Source organism: Capricornis sumatraensis, chromosome 2 (assembly GCF_032405125.1).
Source record: "Capricornis sumatraensis isolate serow.1 chromosome 2, serow.2, whole genome shotgun sequence".
Lineage (NCBI taxonomy): Eukaryota > Metazoa > Chordata > Mammalia > Artiodactyla > Bovidae > Capricornis > Capricornis sumatraensis.
In genome coordinates, this window is record NC_091070.1 from 42,355,900 (window position 1) to 42,381,992 (window position 26,093).

The 26,093-nt window shown below is 40.0% G+C and overlaps 1 protein-coding gene and 1 non-coding gene across 2 annotated transcripts in view; both read right to left on the reverse strand.

Moving 5' to 3' along the window:
- Positions 1-8,431: 8,431 nt before the first annotated feature.
- The window catches only part of ATP8B4 (ATPase phospholipid transporting 8B4 (putative)), a 200,755-nt gene continuing 183,093 nt past the window's right edge, over positions 8,432-26,093 (reverse strand). The window contains exons 23-26 of the mRNA XM_068992364.1: positions 21,280-21,525; positions 16,353-16,491; positions 13,015-13,145; positions 8,432-8,713 (exon numbers count right to left, since the gene is read on the reverse strand). Coding sequence (XP_068848465.1) covers positions 8,432-8,713; positions 13,015-13,145; positions 16,353-16,491; positions 21,280-21,525 — 798 coding nt within the window. The remainder of the gene's footprint in view (positions 8,714-13,014; positions 13,146-16,352; positions 16,492-21,279; positions 21,526-26,093) is intronic.
- Positions 15,914-15,985, reverse strand: TRNAH-GUG (transfer RNA histidin (anticodon GUG)). Its single transcript has one exon. It is a non-coding gene; the product is annotated as a tRNA-His (tRNA).

A 26,093-nucleotide genomic window follows, 5' to 3' on the forward strand; every position in this document is an offset into this window, starting at 1 on the left:
ATGAAGAAAACAGCTCAAGTTCTGTTGTTTCAACTTGAATCTTGAAGAAACTCGGACCCAGAGAATCTCCTCTAAGCCCAGGGATAAGGTATTGAGAATTTTAAAGAGGCCCTCTTTTTACCTTGCATGAGTGTCTTACTTTTATTTCCTTATACTTTTGATACTAAAAATGACAGAGAGGAAAGGAGTTATAAGATCTCAGTGAATCACTAGCAAGAAATTGTGTTCAGCTGACTCAGACAGAAGCACTACTATGAGGCTTAGCACCTCTATGAGGTGAGACTGAGAAAGATCTGGAGATAGAAGGACACCAGGGACTCTTCTAGAGAAACAGAAGCCAGTGCCAGAGCCAAGCCCTGCCCTCAAGAGAGCATCCACTTTGATCTTTTCCCCTTTCACTCTTCTTTTCTCCCTTCCTCCCTCCCATCAAAAACAATTGCAAATACATAGCAGGCAGTACTGGCAAAACCAACTCATAGAATGTGTGAATAAGAAACTGTCTTTGAGACCATGCTGACTAATTTCTCCACTAATGAACTGACCCTAAGGTCTAGGGGAGTTGGGTGGCACGCCCCGCCTCACACCAATCAGTAGCATTACTGCCATAAGAAGTCAGAGCTCCTGACCCATATTCCAATGAAATTTTCTTTTTTTAATTTAATTATTTTGTATTGGAGTATAGTAGATTTATAATGTGGTATTTCAGGTATACAGCAAAGGGATTCATTTACACATGGACATGTATCCGTTCTTCTTCAGATTATTTTCCCATATAGATTATTACAGAATACTGAATAGAGTTCCCTGTGCTATACAGTAGGTTTTTACTGATTATCTATATTACACATGGTTAGTGTGTTTAAGTTAATCCCAAACTCTTAATTTGTCCCCCCAACACACATTTCCCCTTTGGTAACCATGAATTTGTTTTTGAAGTCTGTGATTCTGTTTCTGTTTTGTAAATAAGTTCACTTATTTTTTTTTTAGATTCCACATACAAGTGATATCATAGATATTTGTCTTTGTCTGACTTACTTCACTTAGTGTCCCCATCTCCAGGTCTTTCCGTGTTGCTGCAAATGGTGCGATTTCATTCTTTAGAATGGCGGACTAATATTCCACTGTACATATGCACCACATCTTCTCTACAATGAAGAGTTGGAAGCATTTTCTCTGAGATCAGGAACAAGACAAAGATGTCCACTCTTGCCCTTTTATTCAACATGGTTTTGGAAGTCCTATCTATGGCAATCAGAGAAGAAAATGAAATAAAAAGAATCCAAACTGGAAAATACGAACTAAAACTGTCACTGTTGCAGATGACATGATGCTGGACATAGAAAACCCTAAAGATGCTACCAGAAAACTACTAGAGTTCACTAATGAAATTTTCTTGACCTCGCATTAGCTATGCAGGAGGTTTTGTTATTTGTTTTTCAAATACAATCTAATATTTTTTCCTTTGAGGAGTTACATTCATTTTGCAGGAAGTCGTATCACCTTAAGTGATATATATCTGGAAACTCTTATTTCCCTTCTTCTTTCTCCAGTCCCTTCTTTATCTCTTGCTTTCTTCACTCCTCTCTGTCTTTAGATCATAGATATATATGGGGGCAAATGAGAGAGAGAAAACCTGCCACATATTCTTTCTTTATTCATCTGTTGATGGACACTTAGGTGACTGCCATATCTTGTCAATTGTAAATAATGCTTCTATGAACATTGAAGTGTATCTTTTTGAATTATGGTTTTCTCTGGATACATACCTAGGAGTGGGATTGTTGGATCATATGGTAGTTCTATTTTTAGTTCTTTTAAGGAAACTCCATACTGTTCTCTAGAGCGGCTGTACCAATTTACATTCCCCCCGGCAGTGTACTTGGGTTCCCTTTTCTCTACACCCTCTCCAGCATCTATTATTTGGAGGATTTTTGATGATGGCCACTCTGACTGGAGTGACATGATACTTCATTGTAGATTTAAGTTGCATTTCTATAATACTTACCAGGGCTTCCCTGGTAGCTCAGCTGGTAAAGAATCCGCCTGTGATGCAGGAGACCCCGGTTTGATTCCTGGGTTGGGGAGATCCCCTGGAGAAGGGACAAGCTACCCATTCCGTATTCTTAGGCTTCTCTGGTGGCTCTGCAGGTAAAGAATCCGCCTGCAATGCAGGAGCCCTGGCTTCGATCCCTGGGTTGGGAAGATCCCCTTGAGAAGGGAACAGCTGCCCACTCCAGTATTCTGGCCTGGAGAATCCCCAAGGACAGAGGAGCCTGGCATGCTACAGTCCCTAGGGTCTCAGAGAGTCAGACACAACTGAGCAACTTTCATTCACTCACTCTGACTGGAGTGAGATGATGCTTCATTGTAGTGTTAATTTGCTTTTCTCTAATACTTAGCAATGTTGAGTATATATTCATGGGCCTTTTGGCCATCTGTATGCCTTCTTTGGAGAAATGTCTATTTAGGTCATTTGCTCATTTTTTGATTGGGCTATTTCTTTGATATCAAGCCACATGAACTGTTTGTAAAATCTGGAGACGAATCCCTTGTTGGTCACATAGTTTGAAAATATTTTCTCCTGTTCTGTAGGTTATCTCTTTGTTTTGTTTATGGTTTCTTTTGCTATACCAAAGTTTTTGAGTTTAATTAGGTCCCATTTATTTTTTTTTTCTCCATTAGTCTATGAGATGGATCCAAAAGGACTGCTACCATTTATGTGAAAAAGTGTTCTACTTATGTTTTCCTCTAGTAATTTTATAGTATCAGGTCTTACATTTGGTCTTTACTCCATTTGAGTTTATTTCTGTGCGTGGTGTTAGATAATGCTCTAATTTTATTCTTTTTTTTTTAAATTAAATTTTAAAATCTTTAATTCTTACATGCAACATTTATTCTTTTGTGTGTGGCTTTCCAGTTTTCCCATCACCACTTATTGAAGAGACTGTGTTTTCTCCATTATATAATCTTGTCTCCTTTCTCATAGATTAATTGACTGTAAGTGTGTGAATTTCTCTCCAAGTTTTCCCTCCAGTTCCATCTATATCTGTTTTTGTGCCAATACTGTTTCAGTTACTATAGCTTTGAAGTAGATAGAATGTGAAGTCTGAAAGGATTATACCCACAGTTTTGTTCTTTTTCCTCAGGATTGGGAAATTCTGGGAAATTTTGTGATTCCATATAAATTTAAGGAGTAACTTAAAATTTTTTTTTACTTTTATATAATTTTTAAAGGTTATACCCCATTTCTAATTATTAAAAAATATTGGCTATACTCCCCATGCTGTGCAGTATATGCTTGTAGCCTTTCTTACACCCGATAGTTTGTATTACCCAACCTTCCACCTCTGTATTACCCCTCCAAATCCTCTCCCTATTGGTAACCACTAGTTTGTGGTAACCACTACTTGTGAGTATGCTTTTTTGTTATAGTCATTAGCTTATTTTTTATATTACACATATAAGTTATATCATATAGCTTTTGTCTTTGTCTGACTTATTTCACTTAGGATAATGCCCTTTGAGTCCATTCATGTTGCTGCAAATGGCAAATATTCATTCTGAATAGTATTCTATTGTATAAATATATACCACACCATCTTTATCCATTCATTTGTTGATGGACACATAGGTTGCTTCCATGTCTTAGCAGTTGTAAATAATGCTGCTGTGAACATTGGAGTTCATGTATCTTTTTGAATTAGTGATTTGGAGTTTTCTGTATGTATACTCAGGAGTGGAATCTCTGGGTCCACATGGTAGTTCTTTGAGTTTTCTAAGAAATCTCCATACTGTTTTCCACAGTGGCAGAAGCAATTTACATCCCCACCTATGGCGTATAAGGATTTTCTTTCATCCACATCCTTGACAGCATTTCTTATTTGTAGACTTTTTGATGATAGTCATTCTGACAGGTGTGAGATGATATCTCTTGTGGTTTTGATTTGCACTTCTTTAATGATTAGCTCAGAGAAGGCAATGGCACCCCACTCCAGTACTCTTGCCTGGAAACTCCCATGGATGGAAGAGCCTGGGAGGCTGCAGTCCATGGGGTCGGGAAGAGTCGGACACGACTGAGCGACTTCACTTTCACTTTTCACTTTCATGCATTGGAGAAGGAAATGGCAACCCACTCCAGTGTTCTTGCCTGGAGAATCCCAGGGATGGTGGAGCTTGGTGCACTGCCATCTATAGGGCTGCACAGAGTCAGACACAACTGATGCGACTTAGCAGCAGCAGCAGCAATGATTAGCGATGCTGAGCATTTTTTCATGTGCTTGTTGGCCCTCTGCACTTCCTCTTCAGAAAGTTATCTATTCAGTTCTTCCACCCATTGTTTAATTGGCTTGTATGGTTTTTGATGTTGAATTGTATGAGCTTCTTATATATGTCGGCTATTAAGCCTTTATCAGTCATATCACTTGCAAATATTTTTTCTTAGAAATATTTCTCCTAGGTTATCTTTTTGTCAGTGGTTTCCTTTAATGTGCAAAAGCTTTAAAGTTTAATTAGGTCCCATTTATCTATGTTTGCTTTTATTTCCATTACTCTTAGAGTTGGACACGACTGAAGTGACTTAGCAGCAGCAGCAGATGAATCTACCTTTTTAAAATCAGGATCTGGTACACTGGTGAGTTCTGTTTCATGGAATTTCTCTTGCTCTTATTGGGAGTGGTTTATGCGTTTTCATTTTATTTAACTTTCTCCTAAATTCATAGAGACACAGAAACTTAGCTTTTGTGGTCTTAAAGGGCATTTTTATATGGGAGCATCACTGTGTAGACTGTGTGTGATATCTTTGGTGAAAGGGCTGGTTTTAATATGGACACCAGCCACATCTTCCTTCAGGGTGTGCTGGCTGTTTTCCCCTTGATAGGGAGTGTGGTTGGCATTGGAGGGTGTAAAGCCTGTGTTGGGTATGAAGTGGGATTTCCTCTCTGCTCTGGGGCTGTCACCATCCTGTCAGGGGCAGGGCCTGCTCCCCAGGTGATGGGGTAGGAGCCGGGCTGGTTGGGCCCAATCAGGCTCCATTCCCCCTGAGTGTATGCCCTGCCCCAAAGGAAGTGATTGCTAAAGTAAGTTAAGCCACACACTCACAGAGGAATGACGTGCTGCCTGTGAAGGCCTCTGCAACTCCACTGGGATGCAGCCCAAGGTCACATCCCTTCCCTATCATGTTAGTCCCAGATCTAGTACAACATGATGGAGTGGCTGGGGCATTCACCATTCTAGAGCTGGAGTCGGGGCTTTGTAGCTACAGGAACTGAGGTGGCTGAGCTGCTGCCAGCGGTCTGGGCTGCCTCCGCCTCCATGCTCAGCTGCAGTGTGGAGTGGATGGGGCTGGAACACTGGGCTGGGAGGCTCACTGTGGCAAACTCTGGCAGCACTGCCCAAGCACACGCTGACAATGACCACTACTGCCTTAACCAGATCTCATCCCAGACCTGTCTCTGTGTAGCTATACAAATCTCAGGGCCAGCTGGCCCAGGTCTCATACAAAGCTATGGTGAGGAGTGAGCGGTACTGGAGTGTTTGCCCCATTCGGATTGAGGAATGCAGCAAGGTGGCAGCTGCCAGTACAAGGCTCTCTCTGCCACGATTGGCACACACAGACTCCTTGGTACTGAGTCCAAGCTTCTGCAGCCCTTCTGTCTGTCTCAGCAGTCCTGCCATTAGCCAACAGGGCTTGTCTTCTCCATGCTGTTCCCCAGGCCTGGAAAACTGACTGTGGCTCAAACTGCTTGCAGCCCTACATGAGGATCCACCAATGCAGGACTTCTCTTCCTTTCAGATTCTTCTCGGGGTGGGGGTCCTGACGCTATGCTTTTTTTCTGTCCTACCTTGTTAGGTGGAGATTTTTCTTGTAGCTTTGGCTGTATAGGAGTTCTTCAGTCAGTTTCCAACTGGTTTTCCATGAGAACTATTCTGTATGTAGATGTATTTCTGATGTCTCTGGAGGAGGAGGCGAATGCCACAGTCTCTCATTCTGCCATCTTGAGCTCTCCTTTGGAAAACACAATTTGTAATTGTCTATAAGAGCTCAAAACTTGGACAGAGACTTTAAAAACACAAGTTATCAACTTTAGTCCTGAATATAGAATTAATTTTCTTTTCTTTCCAAATAATCTGATAGTTTACATAAAATTAAAATTTTACTATTCCCCAAAGCATCACCAACACCCTTCAGGCCTTTTTATCTTCAGGTTCAAAATAATCCTTGGCACTTGAAGGACCTTGAATGGGTGTGTGAGTTTATTTGGACCTCATAGGGCCAAAGTAAACTGATAAATGTGCTTCTCTCACAGCTATCCACATTATCTGTTTATAAACAGCCTTATTTAATTTGAACTGAATTTGCAAACGTGTACCATTCCTAATCTTTCCCATCCCTTAAACATAGGTTGAACTGGTTCATTTTGTTCTTGACTCTGATCCTAAGAATGAGTACACTTTACCTAAGAGAGAAAACACAATTAGTTGATCAATGTAACAAAAACTTTCCCAATGAGTTTCCAATAAAGAAACAACACATCAAACACCAACAGTGCCAAAATATTTACTGAGAGTTTTCAAATCTTTCAAAAATGTTACAAAAAGCAAGCAAACACAGTGAAACTAATGACAAATTAGACACTAAAAACTAACATCTGGATAAATCTACGCAGGCATGTAGGAGAAAAAGGTAAATCTATAAGCATTAACTATGATTAAAGCACTGCATTAGGCTTTTTTATACGTATCTCATTTGACCCCATTCAGGAAACATTATCCCAGACGTGGAAATTAAAGCAAAAAAAAAAAAAAAAAAAGGATTGTGTGATCCATTAGTATCTTGCTAGCCTGTTATCCATCAAGCTCACCCAAGGGCCATCTGACTCTCTCCAGAAATATAACTTTAATAATTCAATAAAGACCAGACTAAATATTCTATAAAGTTGGAAACTGATTTGTATAAAATTGATAAAACATGATGATTTTTGTTTTCTTATAGAGAAATTTACCTTCATGGTTAAAGTTATATAAAAATACCTCCAAGGTTATTTACCTTTAGGATACTAACCAAAGTAAGGCTCTTACAGTGTCATTTCATCAAGGCCTTTCCCACTGATTACTTAAGTTCCAGTTCTTCACATTTGCTCTTTTCAAACTCTGTTATTCTGATGATTAGTTAAATGGCACTTAACTAATCATCTATTCACTGAGAATTGTTTTTAATGATTTAAGAATTTGTGCTTTGACAACCCTCAAACAACCACACGAGGTAGGTAGAATATCCCCATTTTACAGAGGAAGAAACTGAGTCCCCGAGGCAGCACATTACCTGCCAGAGGTTACAAAGGTAAGTAACAGAACTGGAGTTTGAACATGAATATGCGTGAATTGTTTTTACAGATACTGCACTGGTGACTCACACGTGGACTGAAATTTGGGCTGGCACATCTCCAGAAACTCAACACATATGTTAGAATTGTAAGTATGACAGGTGAACAACCTAAACCTGCATACTTAAATAGCAATTAAAGAGATTATTTGTTTGGTTTCAAATCTGAACTTTTCAAAATTGGAAATATCAAAAGTATTTGCAGATACATTAATTACATGAAATACTATCATCAAAGTGAAATTGCAGTGCTTTCCCGAGCCCATCAATAGTTATGGATGACACAGAGTAAATAACTACTGAGTTTGTTATAAAAAGTCATTGACAAGTACTTAGAATACTTTCTATCTAGAGTCTCTCTTTGACATTTCATGAACATGTCCCTGAGAATTTCTTGAATAAATTTGAGCAAGTTGTTAGCCTACCCACTGTAAAGATGCTCAGTGTACTTTGTCTCCAAACTAGTAGAAAAATGTGGAATACCAGCATGTTTTTCTTCTCTTTAGGCATGAAGGGGATCTGTTGTTCTGACTGAACACACAGGTAGAGATCAAGACTGGAGAGTAACAAGCTGCTGTAAGTCTGAAAGCACCTTTGTGTACAATGTGTACCTCTAAAATCTTAAACATGCATCTTGGAAATAGCTGTTAATGTGTCACAAGGATGCTTTTCACAGCTGAGATATATACCTTGTGAATGTACCCTTTTATCCAGCTGAAGATCCATTCTCTGTATATGCAGATTTACAAGTGTTTCTCCATAAATGAGATTCTAAAGTACAGATTGATTGGTATCTAGGTTGATAAAAATCTTCGCTAGTATTTTGAGAGTTTTGTCCACCAACTCATCAATTAGGCAGTGCCCTCTGGCCTGGTTGTCAGTAGAGTGCATTTCTATCCGATCAATGGGCACTGGCTGCTGTTTGCCACAGGTTTAGGATAAGTGAGGCCATCTACTCCAGCCTAGCCCCTGACCCCAAACCCTGGAGCCAGCTGATTTCAGCTCCAGCCGAAGTGAAAAGATAACTGTGTGGTTCAAATTCATCTTGACTCACAGTTTCACTGTTTTATCCTGGCTAAAGCTGCTCACTGTGTCTGTGGTTTTCTTACATAAATTTTCAATCCAGCTAGTGCTATTATACAGTGTCTTTTCCAACCCTGACGTTGGGGGTGGATTTTTAGCTCGCATGTTTTTTCCAGATGTGATAAGCTCGCCGTAGCCCTCTTGGTGAGCAAAAGCATATCCAGATCTTCGCGAGCTTGATCTCCGAGTCTGAGGCTTTCGGGTACGCAGGGGCCTTGCCTTCTTTTGAGCCTTCTGCCACTGGCGGATCTGGAGACAAAGGAGACCCAGGGTGAGACGGAGCATCCAAATGACAGACTCCACATAGTGGGCCACTTCCTGAGGTAAAAGCCTTTTTCCGTAAAAACAACATCAGTAATAACCAAGTGCTCAACTTCACTGCAAAAGCAAGTTTTTCACCTAAAAGCCAGGAAAACTGGATACTGGTCAGTTTTTATTTCTACCAAGAGACTATTAAGCAAACAAAAAGTGTTAAGACAAATTTCAGAATTGTCTCCATCTCATACATCCATCTTAAATGAACAGGAACATATTTTGCACATAATGATTTTCTAACTTGCACCACCCAAACTCAGTATAACAATTTACAGTCCCATTTCCCCCAAGTAAGCCTTTACTTTCTCTTGTAGAGGTTCTCTGGCTCCAAAAAGTCAGTGGTGATGGACTAAAAAAATTTAGAAAATGAGAGTCATAAATTTCAAACTCTTGTGACAGGTCCGAGTACCATGAGATTTGTCATGGTTTTGATTCCTTGTGGGTTTTCTGGTGACCTTTTGAAGAGCTCAGCATTGTTTGAGTGGGTTTGTAGCATCTCATTACCCTGTAATGCTGAGGAGAGAAAAGATCCAAGGTTTGATGCTTAGCACCTTGTTCTCTAGATGAGTTGACTGATGGCTTAGATTCTGACTTTCATGTCAAGAGAAAGCCATCAAGCAGAAAATCATGGTGTGCATAAACATAGGAAGGAATGAGCATCATCTTCCTTCAGCTCATCCAGCATTGTCTGGATTTACATCAGAATGAGCTCACAGGGCCAAAGGGAAAGGGCAAACCTTAGAGGGGAATGAGTGAGTCATTTCAGAAGGAATCTCTTGGCACTTTGGCCCCAGACCAGGAAGGATTTCATGATAAGGGAATTTCTACCTCAGTTCTTCTCAACATCACCAGCCTGGTCACTCATCTCATCAGTATTTCCCCCTTCTCATGACGTGGCTACAACTGTGTCCCCTCTTTCTCCTTTCCTCTTCCTCTCTGGGTCCAGATCTAACGACGTTGTGTTGCTTATGCTCCTCTTCCCATGAAATACTGAAATATGTTCTGTTAATCCCTTGGCTTAGGTATTGCTAGAATCTATTCTTTCTGTTTTTTCCTCTACCTCTACTTTTCAACCCAGCTATTATGAACATCACCTCCCCCTTGTGTTTAATAATCTGTTACTATTAATACATTTCTGCAGATATTTAGAGCCCCTTCACCTCATACCGTATTTGTCTCTCTTTTACTACTCTTTACTTTCCCATGTCAGTAAATTTCCATCAATCTTCCCTTTGCCTTGGGAGCAAACGTCCAAAATGCTGTCAGGGGTTACATGGTTGCTCTATGTTTAGTTTCTTAAGGAACTGCCATGCTCTTCTCCATAGTGGCTGCACCAATTTACATTCCTACTAATAGTGCATGAGGGTTCCCTTTTCTCCACACCCTCTCTAGCATTTATTGTTTGTAGACTTTTTGACAATGGTCCCACTGACTGGAGTCAAATGATACTTTGTTGTAGTTTTGATTTGCATTTCCCTAATACTGAGTGATGTTGAGCATATTTTCATGTGCCTTTTGGCCATCTGTATGCCTTCTTTGGAGAAATGTTTATTTAGGTCTTCTGCCCAGTTTTTGGGTGGGTTTTTTTTTATATTGAGTCCCATGAGCTATTTGTAAATTTTGGAGACTAATCCCTTATCAGTAGCATCATTTGCAATTCTTTTCTCCCATTCTGTGGGTTGTCTCTTCATTTTGTTTATGGTTTCCTTTGCTGTGCCAAAATTAGATCCCATTTGTTTACTTTTGTTTTATTCCCATTACTCTAGGAGACAAACCAAAAAAAGATATTGCTGCAACTTATGTCAAAGGCAAAACATTCTGCCTATGTTTTCCTCTAAGAATTGTATGATATCTGGTCTTACATTTGGATCTTTAATCCATTTTATTTTTGTGTATGGTGTTAAAGAATGTTCTTTTTTTTTTTTTTTTACATGTAGCTGTCCCATTTTCCCAGCACCATTTATTGAAGAGATTGTCTTTCTTCCATTGTACATTCTTGCATCCTTTGCTACAAATTTGACCGTAGGTATGTAAGTTTACTTGTGGGCTTTCTATCCTGTTCAGCTGAGCTCTATTTTTGTTTTTGTGCCCATTATAAAGCACTACATTGTACTTTATAATGTAGTCTGAAGTCAGGGAGCTTGATTCCTCCATTTTTCTTTCTGAAGACTGCTTTGGCTATTCAAGGTTGATTGTGTCTTCACAAACATTTTAACATTTTTTTGTTGTTGTTCTAGTTCTGTGAAAAATACCATTGGCAATTTGATAAAGATTGTATTGCATCTGTAATTGCCTTAAGTAGTAGTCATTTTGATAATATTGATTCTTTCGATCCAAGAACATGGTCTCTATTTCCATCTGAACTTGTCATCTTTGGTTTCTTTCATCCGCATCTTATAGTTTTCAGAGTACAGTTCTTTTGCCTTATTAGGTAGGCTGATTCCTAGGTATTTTGTTCTTTTTGATGTAATAGTAAATGGATCATTTCTTTAATTTCTCTTTATTATCTTTTGTTAGTGTTGTTATTTATACACAGATTTCTGTGTATGAATTTTGTATCTTGCAACTTTACCAAATTCAGTGATGAGCTTTACTACTTCTCTGGTAGCATCTTTAGGATTTTCTGTGTATGGTATCATGTCATTCACAAGCAGTGAGACAGCCACCATGGAGAATGTATGGATATTCCTTAAGAAACTAAAAATAGAGCAATTCCACTCCCTGGGCCTATATCTAGAGAAAACCATATTTGAAATGTTCATGCATCCCAGTGTTCACTGTACTGCTATTTATAGTAGCTAAGACATGGAAGCAACCTAAATATCCATCAACAGATGAATGGATAGAGAAGATATGGTATATTTATACAATGAAATATTAGTCATTAAAAAGAATTAAATAATGCCATTTGCAGCAACATGGATGGAATCTAGAGATTATCATACTAAGTGAAGTTAGAGAAAGACAAATATGATATCACTATATGAAGAATCTTAAAAAATGATGCAAATGAACTTATTTACAAACAGACTCACAGACTTAGAATATTTAACAATAGCTTTAAGCTCATTCTCTAATTATGTTGACATTGTTTAAAATGGAACTCTCCTTAAATTCCTTTTGAGGTTATTCATTGGTAGTTTATAAAACTAAAAAGATTTTGTGTAGTAATATTTTGTATTGTAAATTTGTATATTTGATAACTAGCTGAAGTTATGCTTTACATTTACGTGCATGCTAAATTGTTTCAGTCATGTCCAACTCTTTGCAACCCCATGACTGCAGCCTGCCAGGCTCTTTGGTCCATGGGATGTTCCCAGGCAAGAATACTGAAGTGGGCTGCCATTTCCTTCTCCAGAGGATCTCCCCCACCCAGGGACTGCACCCAAGTCACTTACATCTCCTGCACTGGCACTGGCACTGGCAGGCAGGTTCTTTACCACTAGCACCACAGCTATAACTATGTCTTTATACTTATCAAAATTACTGCTATTAGAGTGCTTTTTTAAAATTAACAATCTATTCATTGTTTTAACTGTGACGATGTGGATTTGTGGTGTAGAGGAATATGTTAGTGGTACAAAGTGTTTTAAATGTGATGTTGACTTCCTATTCCTGTTATTTGGTGCATGAATCTATATCAATGTTTGAATTGTTTATTGTATTGGATCGTTAAGTGTGCAGTTTGCTTTATTGTGGATGCTGCAGGTGCTTCAGAAAGGGAAGTCTATGGTTGGGGTTTGGGTTAAGTTAGGGGTTGGGCGGAAGAATGGAAGGGAAGGATAGACTGGGAGTTTGGAATGGACATGTATACACTGCTATATTTAAAATAGATAACCAACAAGGACTTGTGTAGCACAGGGAATGCTTCTCAATATTCTTAAGTAACCTAAATGGGAAATGAATTTGAAAAAGAATAGATGCATGTATATAACTGAATCACCTTGCTGTATACCTGAAACTACCCTGTAATCAACTATGTGCCAATATAAAAGAATACACAGCTTAACTTGTCATTTATGACTCCTCACCCACACTTAGTGTAGACACTCCCAGTGCTAGTACATTCAGATGTGGGCAGTTCCAGCCACAGCAACGTGATGCTGTGCACCTACCTGTCGGTGTTTGCTGATGAGAACTTCATTAGCTCTTCCCTGGGCTTCTTGTCAGGCAGAGGACATGATTCCAAGAGCAAAGAATCAACCCCTCAAGTATCCATCAGTGCTGCAACATACCTGATCACTCAGAGTTGGGAATAAATCCACCTTCAAAAATCTGAATGCCACCACAGGCATAACTGAAGCCACTGTTGTTAAGAGAATAACAAGCCAGATGCACTTCTGGGTCAAGGAATGTCGTGCATTTCCTATTATTAAAGACAAATAAACACTGTGGTTATAAATCGGACTGAATTACTGAATTGATTGTTTGGATTTCCTAGAGAGAACACTGGGTATTTTCCCCCAGCATACAGTATGTTCAGTGGTGCTAAGAACAATGGTGAGATCACCCTTGGGAACTGCTTCATGGCTTGATCACGAGGAGACTGATAGCCAGAGACAGGCACTGTCTGATCCAGGTTCAGTCCACCTTCACCGAAGAGCAGCATTCTCTCATCCAGTTTCAGGATGCCTCAACCACAAAGCAGTCATTAAGGTCACATTTACCCTTAAACAAAACTATCATATCAAATGACACAGTAGATGTTCTAGATGTAGGTACAATCGCAAATGATGGTCTTTTCCACTGGCTATGTCATAAAAGTAAGCTCTTTCTATGACAGGATCAACCTTTTAAATCCAGGCAACAGCCTCGAGTGGACATGCTGATCTCTCTTATGTTCCCATGGATAGGAAGTCCTCAAGGTCCCAAGGTGAGCAGAGATGCTCCTGGGTTTGTGAAAACAGCATTCTCCACACTGGGAAACCACTGGTGCAGTCATTCAATATACTAGCTCTAGAGAATAGTGAAAGTCCTTCCCAAGCCTGGAGCCAGTGTTTTTATTTTATATTCATACCTCGTATCCTGGGCTGTTTGTCTAAACAAAGCAATAGGGGTCAGTGAGGCAGACAGACAAATTATACAGAAGATGTCAACTGTACTTATATTTCCAAAATGAGCTTTTGTTCCTTTTGTTGGTTTTCTAGGGACATGATACCTCCAATTATTCCTCCCAATCCTATAGCATTACCACTGTTTGAATGGGTTTTAGGTGTGAGGGCTTGGCTACTTATTGGAATGTCTGTATTTCCTTTGTAGGATAGACACTGCCTACCAAAGACTGCTCGATTCCAACTGCCTGGGCAGAAATGAACAACTCCATAAATTAAATGTCTCTGAGCATCTTGAAGCTCAGTACCTGTAGCCATGACTAGAAAAAAAAAAACCATCACTTTAAAACCACACTCCTGTTTGCTGCTGGCTACTAAGAAAAAAAAAAATTTCTTAAACCCCAGTGTTGATCTAACTTTTGAAAAGTCTCATTGGAACTCAGTAATTAATTCCTGGAATGGCATGTGCTTAGCTGGAGAGAGTGGTCACCACACAGACTACTTTCTCCAGTTGAAGCATTCCAGTCTCATTATGCATGTGTGAATGCTCTCTTAGGACTGGAAGTCTTCTGGTCAACACACTGAACTTTCAGATTTGGCACCAAAGAGAAAAGAAAAGGAAAAACTTAAATGTCTCTCCCCACTCCCCAATATGCTTATTCACAACCATGTTTCTACATGGTTGGAACCTTTTGGTGGACAAAGGATTAACAGTTTATATTAAGTAAAAGTGGTACAATTTAAATATTTCCAGGTACACAAAGCAAACAAAAAATTGAATATAATACTCTTAAATGTATATATGCATTTAAATGGAATTACAGTCTCAATGGAATTAATGTAATGGAATTAATCTCAAATGTATAACCTGATAGTTGCTCTTATTTTGCTTTCTCTATGAATCAGTCTTCTAATAATTGTTTTTCTAGACTCAGTTTCCCAACTAATGGATGCAGATCTCAGCCTTACCTAATCAAACTCAAGAAGGTTGTCACTGTGCCTCTCTTTTCCACATTTCCAGGATGAACTCAGAGACATCTCTGTTACCAGCTTATTTCATACACGCTAGAGATTTTAAAACTTCTTTAAAAAGTCTATTAATAGCCCCACTGTGTAAAGCTCAGTAGCCTTTGCTGGGAATCGTTTTGAAATATGGGGGGCAAGGACAGTATACTCCCAAGGTAGACCAGACATATACTCTTGGTAGACTCACAATATCAGGGAATCAAGGGATTTTAGGAGGTTTTTTTGCTACCCACCTGCTGTTCAAATCGCTTGCAATGTCCCCAACTAGTAATCAAGTCACATTTGCTTTAATCATCATTATCCTGGTTAACATTTATTGATAAAGTACTATGTACCAAGCTGCATGCTAAGAATTTTATATGCATTATCTCACTTAACCCTCACAAATTCCCTGTAAAAGTAGGAACTATTAATATCCCCAAGTTTAGAATTGAAGACATTAAGGTATAAAAAGGAAAAGAAACTTGCCTAAGGTCACACATCTTATAAGTGACAGAGAACACTGGCTGTCTGGCAACAGAGCCTACACTTTGTGCCACTTACAGCCTACTGTCCAGCAATTTTTAAAAGACTAAATTATACATTGGGCTTCCCAGGTGGCACTAGTAGTGAAGAAAGTGTTAGTTGCTCAGTCTGTCCAGCTCTGTAACCCACCAGGCTCCTCTGTCCATGGAATTCTCTAGGCAAGAATACTGGAGTGGGTAGCCATTCCCTTCTCCAGGGGATCTTCACAATCCAGAGATTGACTAGGTCTTCTGCACTACAGGCAGATTCTTTACCATCTGAGCCACTATCCACCTGCCAATGAAGGAGACATAAGAAATGCGGGTTTGATCCCTGGGTCAGGAATGTCCCCTGGAGGAGGCCATGGCAACCCATTTCAGTATTCTTCCCCAGAGAATCCCATAGACAGAGGAGCCCAGTGGGCTAAAGTCCATAGGGTTGCAAACAGTCAGACATGTGACCCCATGGACTATAGCCCACCACGCTTCTCTGTCCATGAGAGTTTCTGGGCAAGAGTACTGGAGTGGGTTGCCATTTCCTTCTCCAGGGGATCTTCCCCACCCAGGGATCGAACCTGGGTCTCCTGCATCACAGGCAGATGCTTTGCCCTCTGAACCACCAGGGAAGCCCACTTACACACACAAATTATACACTTCTTTTCTAAATGAAAATAAGTTCCACAGGTGAACTTTGGCATAAATGCTGGTTATAATGTGGCATAAAAGGGAGAGCCTGGCATTTCTTTCTCTTCCTTCTATCATATACCTGAACTACATGGTTTTCAGGCATCTCTGATATATATGTGCTATGCCTCTTATTTGAAAAGGGACAGTCTCTTGCATCTGCACTGTTAGGAAACTGTAAGCCTCCAGCTGTCTGGTTCAGTCAATCCCTAGAGACAGAATTACTGGTCATTCCTAGTCCCACCAAAATGAAGATACATCACAAAGACAAATGACATGAGGCCCCAGCAAATAATATGACTCACTTACCAACAAATGGAAACTGGTTTGGGAAGATGCCAAAGATGCCATTACTGTGCATTGTAAATAAAATGGAGAAATAAGTGGCTATGCTGCCCCAGATGAAAACGTGGTTAATGACAGTCCAATAGCTGGTATCCAAGGCTATCTGTAAATAAAGTCAAATGCAAAGGGGAGACTGTTAAGGATGAAAAGAGCATCATTTTACTGAGTAATGTCTCCTCAGGACACTTTTGTGAAAAGACAATTGTACCTGTCTAGTTACCAGCCAACCACAGGCTCTACCACTTTCTGCACAACACAGGGGACTGATGTGACATTTCTGGTAGACAACTGACCTTAGGACTTGTATCTGCCAGCCATTATATCTAACAATATTGAGTGAAAATCAGGAAATAAAATGTTAAACTTTTAAATGAGAAATAAAGCAGAGTGGCTTCTAATTTCAATGCTACTTTCCAAATTGCTCTCTAAATTTGTCTGTTGGAGAACTTTTTCATAGTGAGAAAGTGCAACATTTTAAGATCTGTACATAGATTTTCATTTGACCATTTTGACACAGGTATAGTCTGTTTTATATCAATATTCTAATTCATTTTGATTACCATTTCTGTTAAATTATTCAAATAATAACTAAAATCCTTAATCCACTTTTGGCATCAGAAGTTGGGCTTCATGGTGATCTGGGAGCATGTTCACAAGCCTTTCTCCCATCCAATAACTTGTTAGGGCAGCACAGCTGAAAAAGAGTGATCTGATATGGGGAAACTAAGGAAGCCACTAGTGAATATGAACACTTCAGTCCTCAGAGACAAAAAACGTAGGTTCTGTGAAACTGGGTCATTTGTAGTGATGTGGATGTACCTAGAGTCTGCCATACAGAGTGAAATGAGTCAGAAAAACAAAGACCATATATTAACTTATACACGTGGAATCTAGAAAAATGGTACTGATGAACCTACTTGCAGGACAGGGACAGAGATGCAGACAGAATGGACACGTGGATGCAGGGGGAGGAGAGGGTGGGGTGAATGCAGAGTAACATTGCTATGTATTAACACTGCACCATGGATAAAATAGGTAGCTAGTGGGGACCTGCCGTATAGCACGGGGAGCTCAGTCAGCTCGGTGCTCTGTGATGACCTTGCGGGGTGAGAGGGAGGCTCACGAGGGAGGGAATATGTATACACAGAGCTGATTTACATTATTGTACAGCAGAAAGTAATACAACATTGTAAAGCAGTTTTATTCCAGTTTTTCTAAATAATTTTTTAAAGTAGGATCTAGCATCTTTATTTGTATCTCAGAGGTTCCTCCAAATGGTCCAAATGAAAGTTTAGATTTCTAGCAGAGTCTCAGAAAGACCACGGATTTCCTGCCTGCCCAGCGGGGCTCCACCTACACAGTAAATAGGCTCTTATGCATATAGAGGCATACTTCCCCTTCCCACACGAAGTTACTGTCCTTTAAGGTGATGCCCCATAAAAAGAATGTTAGCAGCCTTGATGAAACTGCAGGGGTGCCAAAGGGACAGCCTTTTCTTTCCTCAAGAGGCTTGAGAACAGAGAGCCTTGCCTTCCATACCTCAGCAAAGAAAGACTTGCTGGTCTCCCTACTCATTCCTCAAGAAAGCTGACCAAAATCTCCAGCTCTAACTTTCGCCATCTGTCAGTTCATCACCATTAAAAGACACCAATAGTTTGACCTGTGTAGGTATGAGTAGGCAAAGAAAAATCACAACCAATTTAAGAGGACTAGACTTGGCGGGGTGGGGGGGGAGGTAGTCCCTACACTGGAAAACACAGACAAGCACTATTAATTTTAAAAAGTAATGAGAACTCTTAAGGAGAAGCAATTAGATAATAGAAAAAAATTCTGGAAGAAAAAAGTGTCATTTCTGAATTTAAAAATTCAATAGAGAAACCAAATAAGAAGAGTTACTGATTAGAACTGAATATTCTGTAAAAACAAATGGAAATATCTCATAAAAGGGCAAAAACTCTTAAGAAATGGAAACCATGTGCAAAAACGATATGAGACATGGATGGTAAATCCGTAGATGTCCAATCCATGGGCCCAACATTCAAATAATGGCATCCTAGAAAGAGAAAAAGTAGCAATCAAAGAAATGACGAACCTGCTCTGTGATAGCAGCAAAGATTTTCAGATTGAGAGGGTACTCTAAATTATAGGCAAATCAATGAATGAAGTTACATTCTGGTAACATTTGTGAAGTCCAAGGATAAAAAACATAGCTTCTAGACAGAAAAGATACTATTTACAAAGGAAAGAGAATCAACCTATTAGCAAGCTGTTACACTGGAACAGAGATGTAGTGGAAAATCATTTACAGAACTCCTAAAACACTCTGATTCAAGAATCTTATGCTCATCCAATGTATGATTTAACTGTGAAGATAAAGATTTGAATTCAAACGTACAACATCTCTGTACTCCTGCAGAAATTACTCATGCTTAGAGAGGAAAACATGTTAATGCCACTCTCAAAATGAGCTTATTCACAAAATTCCTGAAATTTACTCTGTGTACTAAAGACAGCAGTTTCTGATTGAAGCCGTGATTTCATGATGGATGCCTTAGCTATGTCAGATACTTCCAATTCACTCTATTGTTTCTGCCTCTGCTATAGAATTGAACACAGGGGACCTAGCCATGGAGGATTCACAAAGCATCAATATGCTTTATGTAGTTGTAAAACAGACAAACAGAACTCCTCTGAGTGGAGAAATCTGGGTCTGATTTTGGATGCTATCTGACTCTGAATTTTGAACTCCCAAGATGTCAAGTGTTAGATGGCTTTGGTTTGAACTTACTGATACTCACTTAGATGGACCAAAGAATGGCAGAGATGTCATTTAAAAGCAGTATGCTTACATTTGACTCATTCAGTCTAATAAATATTGAGTCATGAAGAGAAAGTCTGGGGTTTAACGAGATCTTTTGTTGATATAAGTAGCTAAGATTTGTAAGAGAGATTATTTATAGGATAGAAAAAGAACTTGCTGCTGTTGCTGCGTTGTTTCAGTCGTGTCCGACTCTGTGCGACCCCATAGATGGCGGCCCACCAGGCTCCCCCATCCCTGGGATTCTCCAGGCAAGAACACTGGAGTGGGTTGCCATTTCCTTCGACCGAAGACAATTCAAACTCTGTAAAAATTAAGCCCTTGATTGATACTTTCGCCCTTAAAATGCACATAAAGGCAAAGAACAGAGGTCACACTGCTTGTTGTATCCACCCAGAGGTACAGATTTTAATGGATTAGAAAGCTTTTGTGAACTCTAACTCAATATCTAATAGTATTGTCCACCATTTTCATTAAAAAAGAAATAAAAACAAACTCAAGATGTCCAGTGATGATCAATAGATCATCAAAAATCATTCCTACCAGATGGGAATGTAAATTGGTGCAGCCATTATGTAAAACAATATGGAGGTTCCTCAGAAAACTAAAAGTTGCCATGTGATTCAGCACTCCCACTCCTGAGCATGTATCTGGACAAAAGTATAATTCAAAAAGATACAGGTTCCTCAATGTTCATAGCAGCACCGTTTACAATAATCAAGACATGGAAGCAACCTGAGTGTTCACTGACAGATAAATGAATAAAGATGTGGCACGCACACACACATGCAGACAGCACACTGGAAGACTGCTCAGCCATGAACAGAATGAAATAATGCCATCTGCAGCAACATGGATGGACCTAGAGATCATACTAAGTGAAGCAAGCCAGAGAAAAGCAAATATCATACGATATCACTTACATGTGGAAAACAAATATAATACAAATGAAGTAATTTATGAAACAGAAAGAGACTCACAGACATAGAGATCAGACTTGGGGTTGCCAAGGTGGAGGGGGTTTAGGAGAGGGACAGATTAGGATTTGGGATTATCAGATGCCAACTACAATATACAGAATAGATAAGCAATAAGGTCCTACTGGAGGAGGTGCAATATATTCAGTATCCTGTGATAAACCAGAATGGAAAAGAATATATATAAAACTGAGTCACTTTGCTATATAGTAGAAATTAGTACAATATTGTAATTCAATAAAATAAATTTAAAAAAAATTATTCCTACCAGAGAAGCTTATATGAACTTGAGATTCAAATGTGCCACACACCTAACATTCAACCTCTTGAATACAGAAATGTACTACCAAATAAACATTATATCTCACTATAAAACTAGATGCATGAAGCAGGGCACGCAAAGCCGGTGCTCTGGGACAACCTAAAGGGGTGGGGTGGGGAGGGAGGTGGGATGCAGTTCAGGATGGGGGAGACATATGTATACCTATGACTGATTCATGTTGAATATGGCAAAAACCATCACTATGTTGTAAAGTAATTATCCTCTGAGTGAAATAAATTTAAAAAACCTAGAAGTTACTTTTACAGAAATCATGGGAAAGTTTCTATTATCATTAGAAACTTTTTCTCCCAAGAAGGAAACACAAGGAAGAATTAGTATATCCGTTCTCTTTACATACAGTGTTCAGTCCCAAGAAGTGCCCAGTTCATTTTAAGGTTTCTACTAATACGGAGGTTATAGACACAAAATGCTAATCTCCTACATCTGGGGATTTATGTTAAAACTTCCTGTTTCATCTCAGAATGTGTAGTTAAAAAGAAAACCCCAGTATTACAGGGGTCCCCAGCCTGCAGGATCTAATGTCTGATGATCTGCGGCTGTTGTAATAATACTAGAAATAAATGCACTATAAATATAATGCATTTCTGAAACCATCCCCCCACCACCCTGGCCCATGGAAAAACTGTCTTCCATGAAACCAGTCCCTGGTGCCAAAATGGTGGAGGACCCTACTAAGACCACTGTCAACAAATGAAGCAGAATTTTGCAAGATGTAAAGCCACCCAGTTAAGATATTATCGCCAGTAGGGTTACCTGCACGCTGACCACAATGACCAGAGACGTGGCCGTGGTCACTGCAAAAGACTGGTAGTCTGCAGTGTGCCGTCCATCTTCTCCAGCCATGTTGTGAAAGGCCCCATAAGGGATGAAGAAAAGGGCTAATGATGTATAGACGCCATGTGCCATACAGATGAAAAATTCATGCTTGTTAAAAAGTAGATTCAGCTGCCCAGGTTTGTAGAGCTGGGGATAATCCATGCTATTCTGGTCACTAACATCCTGTCAACAGAGAGTTACTTTAGTGGAGGAGGCTCAAGGAGAAGTTAGAGAAACTCCGAATTTCCTGTCTCTGGAAATAGCACATGCATATCTAAGCATGGCCTTCCCAGGTGGCTCAGTGGTAAAGAATCCACCTGCCAATGCAGGAGACCTGAGATGAGGGTTCAGTCCCTAGGTCAAGAAGGTCCCCTGGAGGAGAAAATGGCAACCCACTCCAATATCCTTGCCTGGAAAACTCCATGGACAGAGGAGCCTGACAGGCTACAGCCCATAGGATCGCAAAGAGTTGGACACGACTGGGCATGCATGCACTATCTAAGCATGCCCTAATATGCATTGCTCATTACTTTGTGTTTTCATTTCCACAGTAACCCAAAGGATATTAAAATTATCCCTACTTTATACAGGAGGAACTTGAGTCTCCAAGAGAGATTCATGAGAGGCAACACAGCTTTTATAACAGAACCAGAACTTGACTTTATGTGGATATTTGGCTTCAAACTGAAGTTTCTTTTCTATACTCTCCTGCAGCTGCGCTCATGTTCCCAGAATTCTAGGACATCCAGTGCAGCCAGTGGGTCCTGGGGTTAGCTGCCAAGGCAGTGACAGGGGATGCCAGCAGAGAGCCTGAGTCAGAAAAGCCCCCCTGAGTTCCCAACTTCGGGGGGAAGGTGAGCAGGAGGAAAGGAACAGGGAGAGAGGGAACAGAATGTGGATTCCAGGTGCAAGGGAGCTGAGCCTGCAGAAGTGAGAGTTATACCCAGGGAGGACTCCATAGGCAGCTACCAGATGCTCAGGTTAGGGAGTTTAGACAGAATGAGAAGGCATCATGCATGGGCCCAGCCAGGCCCTGAGAGAAGCTAAAGCTGTGCACACTAATAACCTGGGGAACAGATTGCACTTCACTAGGTTTGCGGTGGGGCCTGAGACTGCCTTTCCAACAAGTTCCAAAGCAATGCTGGTGACCATACTGTGAGCACCACACCCAAACACCAGACAATCCTGATTTCAAACCCCAGCTCTGCTGCTTAACAGGTGTGTAGTCTTAGACCCATCACTTAACCTGTCTGAGCCTCAGGTTCCTCATCTTCAGAAGTGCAAACAAGACCATCTCCCTCACAGGATCACTGTCATGATGAAATGGGTATGTATTCAGCAGAGTTCTTGCCACAGTTCATATAATTAAAAACCAAGATGCTTCTATAAATAATAAGATAATGATAGTAATAGTAATAATAGTGTTACAGTCTCAGAGTCAAGTGGCCTGGTGCTAGGTTGAGGTCTGTCATTTACTGACCGTATGACTTTAGGAGAATGATCTTAACTTCTGAGTTTTAGTTTCCTCCTTATAAAGTAAGCAGTGCCATAAATGGTCACTGAGGCCTTCCAGCATAGCATCTCATGATCAGAAGATCATTTAAGGGTCAGAGTAGACAAAGCAGAAAAGGATATGGGTAGACACTCAACTTGATGGCAATAGGGGCCTTATTGTATATACGAAATTTCCCTGGAGGATCAGATGGTAAAGCGTCTGCCTGCAAGGCGGAAGACCTGGGTTCAATCCCTGGGTCAGGAAGATCCCCTGGAGAAGGAAATGGCAACGCACTCCAGTACTGTTGCCTGGAAAATCCTATGGACAGAGGAGCCTGGTAGGCTCCAGTCCATGCAGTCACAAAGAGTCAGACACAACTGAGCAACTTCACTTATTGTATATACAGTTGACCTTTGAACAATATGGGTTTGAAGTGAGTGGGTTCACCTATACACAGAATTTTTCAATAAATATGTACTACCTGATCCACTCTTAGTTGAAACCTCAGATGCAGAACCGTGGATATGGAGGGGCAACTCTACAGTTATAGGAGAATTCTGGACTGTGTGGGGGTATGGGCCAAGGTGAGGGGGACCGCTAACTTTTGTGTTGTTTCAAAGGTCAACTGTGTATTTTTTATCTATATCTTTTAGCTCTTAGGTTATTTCCATATCTTATGTACTATCAATAATGCTGCAATGAATATAGGACTGTATATATCTTTTCAAATTAATGTTTTGGCTTTCTTTGGATAAATACCCAGAAGTGGAATTGCTGGATCACTTGATAGTTCTATTTTTAATTTTTTGCAGGATTTCTATACTGTTTTCCACTCTGTTCAGATTTTCTGCTTAATCATAATTCAATCTTAGTAGGATGTATGTTTCTAGAAATTTATTCATTTCTTTAAATTGTCCAATTTGTTGCTCTATAACTGTTCATATTAATCTCACGATCCTTGTATTTTTGTGGTCAGTTGTAATCTCTTCTATTTCTGATTCTGAGTCTTCTCTCTTCTCTTCTTGGTGAGTCTGCCTAAAGGTTTACTGATTTTATCTTTTCAAGGAATCAGCTCTTAGTTTCATGGATCTTCTCTATCACTTTCTTAGTCTCTATTTCATTTATTTTTGCTCTAATTGTTTTTCCCTTCCTTCTACCACCTTTGGGCTTTGTGCTGTTCCTAGTTCCTTGAGGTATAAAGGCAGGTTGTTCGAGTCTTTCATGTTTCTTGAGGTTGGCATTTATTACTATGAACTTCCCTCTCGGAACTGCTTTTACTCTATCCCACAGATTTTGATATCTTATATTCCCATTTTAATTTGTCTCAAGGTATTTTTAAATTTCTTTTTTGATTTCTTCTTTAACCTGTTGCTGTTCAGAAGCATGCTGCTTAATCCACACATATAAGCGAATTTTCCAGCTTTCTTCATGTAATTAATTTCTAGTTTTATACCACTGTGGTTAGGAAAGATACTAGATATGATTTCAATTTGTAAAATGTATTAAGACTTTTTGTAGCTTAACAGATGATCTGTCCTTTAAAGTGTTTCATGTGCAGTTCAGAAGAATTTGCATTCTTTTGCTTTTGGAGGGAGTATTATACATATATGAGAATATATATATAGATATAGAATATATATTCTGTATATATTCCTTGTATTCTACATATTATTCTATATATATATGTAATAATGTATGTTATTTTATATACATGTGTGTGTGTCTACACACACATTAAAAGTGTTCCCTGGCAACAGTCATAAAAATCAGGACACCAGACAGGAGTATGAGCTCCTTTCTGGGTCAGGCTGATTACTATAGTCCCATAGGCTCCTTGGAAAAAAAGCTATGACCAACCTCGACAACATATTAAAAAGCAGAGACATTACTTTGCTGACAAAGGTCCATCTAGTCAAAGCTATGGTTTTTCCAGTAACCATGTATGGATCTGAGACCTGGACCATAAAGAAGGCTAAGTGCCAAAGAACTGATGCTTTTGAACTGTGGTGTTGGAGAAGACTCTTGAGAGTCCCTTGGACTGCAAGGAGATCCAACCAGTCAATCCTAAAGGAAATAAACTCTGAATATTCACTGGAAGGACTGATGCTAAAGCTGAAGCTCCAATACTTTGGCTACTTGATGCAAAGAACTGACTCATTGGAAAAGACCCTGATGCTGGAAACGATTGAAGGCAGGAGGAGAAGGGGACAACAGAGGGTGAGATGGTCGGATGGCATCACCAACTAAACTGGAATGAGTTTGAGCAGTCTCCAGGAGTTGGTGAAGGACAGGGAAGCCTGACGTGCTGCAGTCCATGGGGTCGCAAAGAGTCAGACATGACTGAGTGACTGAACTGAACTGTTGGGACCAGGAATGCAAGTTTCTCTGGCTTCCAGAGTTAGGCAGCCAAGAGGTGTCCCCTGGGTGGCAGCCACAAAAATAGGGGCACTAGACACATGTACCAGCACCTGTTCAGGAGATACTGGTGCTCTGAAGTCTGGCAAAGGGAGCATGTAAGGATGGCACCGACCCTCTGTCCCTGGAGTGTGTTCCAGCAGACTCCGAGATGTGTGTGCTCAGTTGGATGCCTACTCCCAGGCCGACATTTTAACATAAGCTGGTGAGCCTCTGTGACTGGCATGATCTGCTGTGTCTGCACTGGGCCCAGGAACAGTGAGTCTGAGCACATGGGCCCATTCAAAACTGTTTTTTAGATTGCTTCAGTCTTATGGGTCTTGGAACAGGAGCCCCATTGGTTTGGGGGGCTTATCTCTCAGTTGTGGGTTTTAAAAGTTAAGGTGTTCAATGTGGGGTGCATACCCTTCACTCCTAAGGGAAGAACTTCAAGCTTTGAGTTTTCTCCTGGTTGAAGACTGCCATGCTGAGGGTGGGGGCATGGTTTATGGCAAGATTGTGTCCCAGCCTCTCCAACTCGCTTCCATGAATGTGGTCCTCTTGTTTGCTCAGTGTGTAGTCTTCACTCAGACAGCCTTTAGAATTGTTTAAGAGAAAATTTTTCCTTGTGTAGTTATAGACTGTGTCCACAGCAAAAGGTGAGTTCAAGATCTTCCTTTATCACCATCTTGAACTCTCTCCTTATTATATTTTTTTCCATATTGCACAATAACCATCTTTTCCCAGAAATTGTTGTATTTTTAATATTTTACTCCACATTCTGGGCAGCTACAAAGCACCAAGAAAAGGAACACTTGTAAACATGGGCACTTGGAAATGAATGAGCTTAATCCTTTGTATC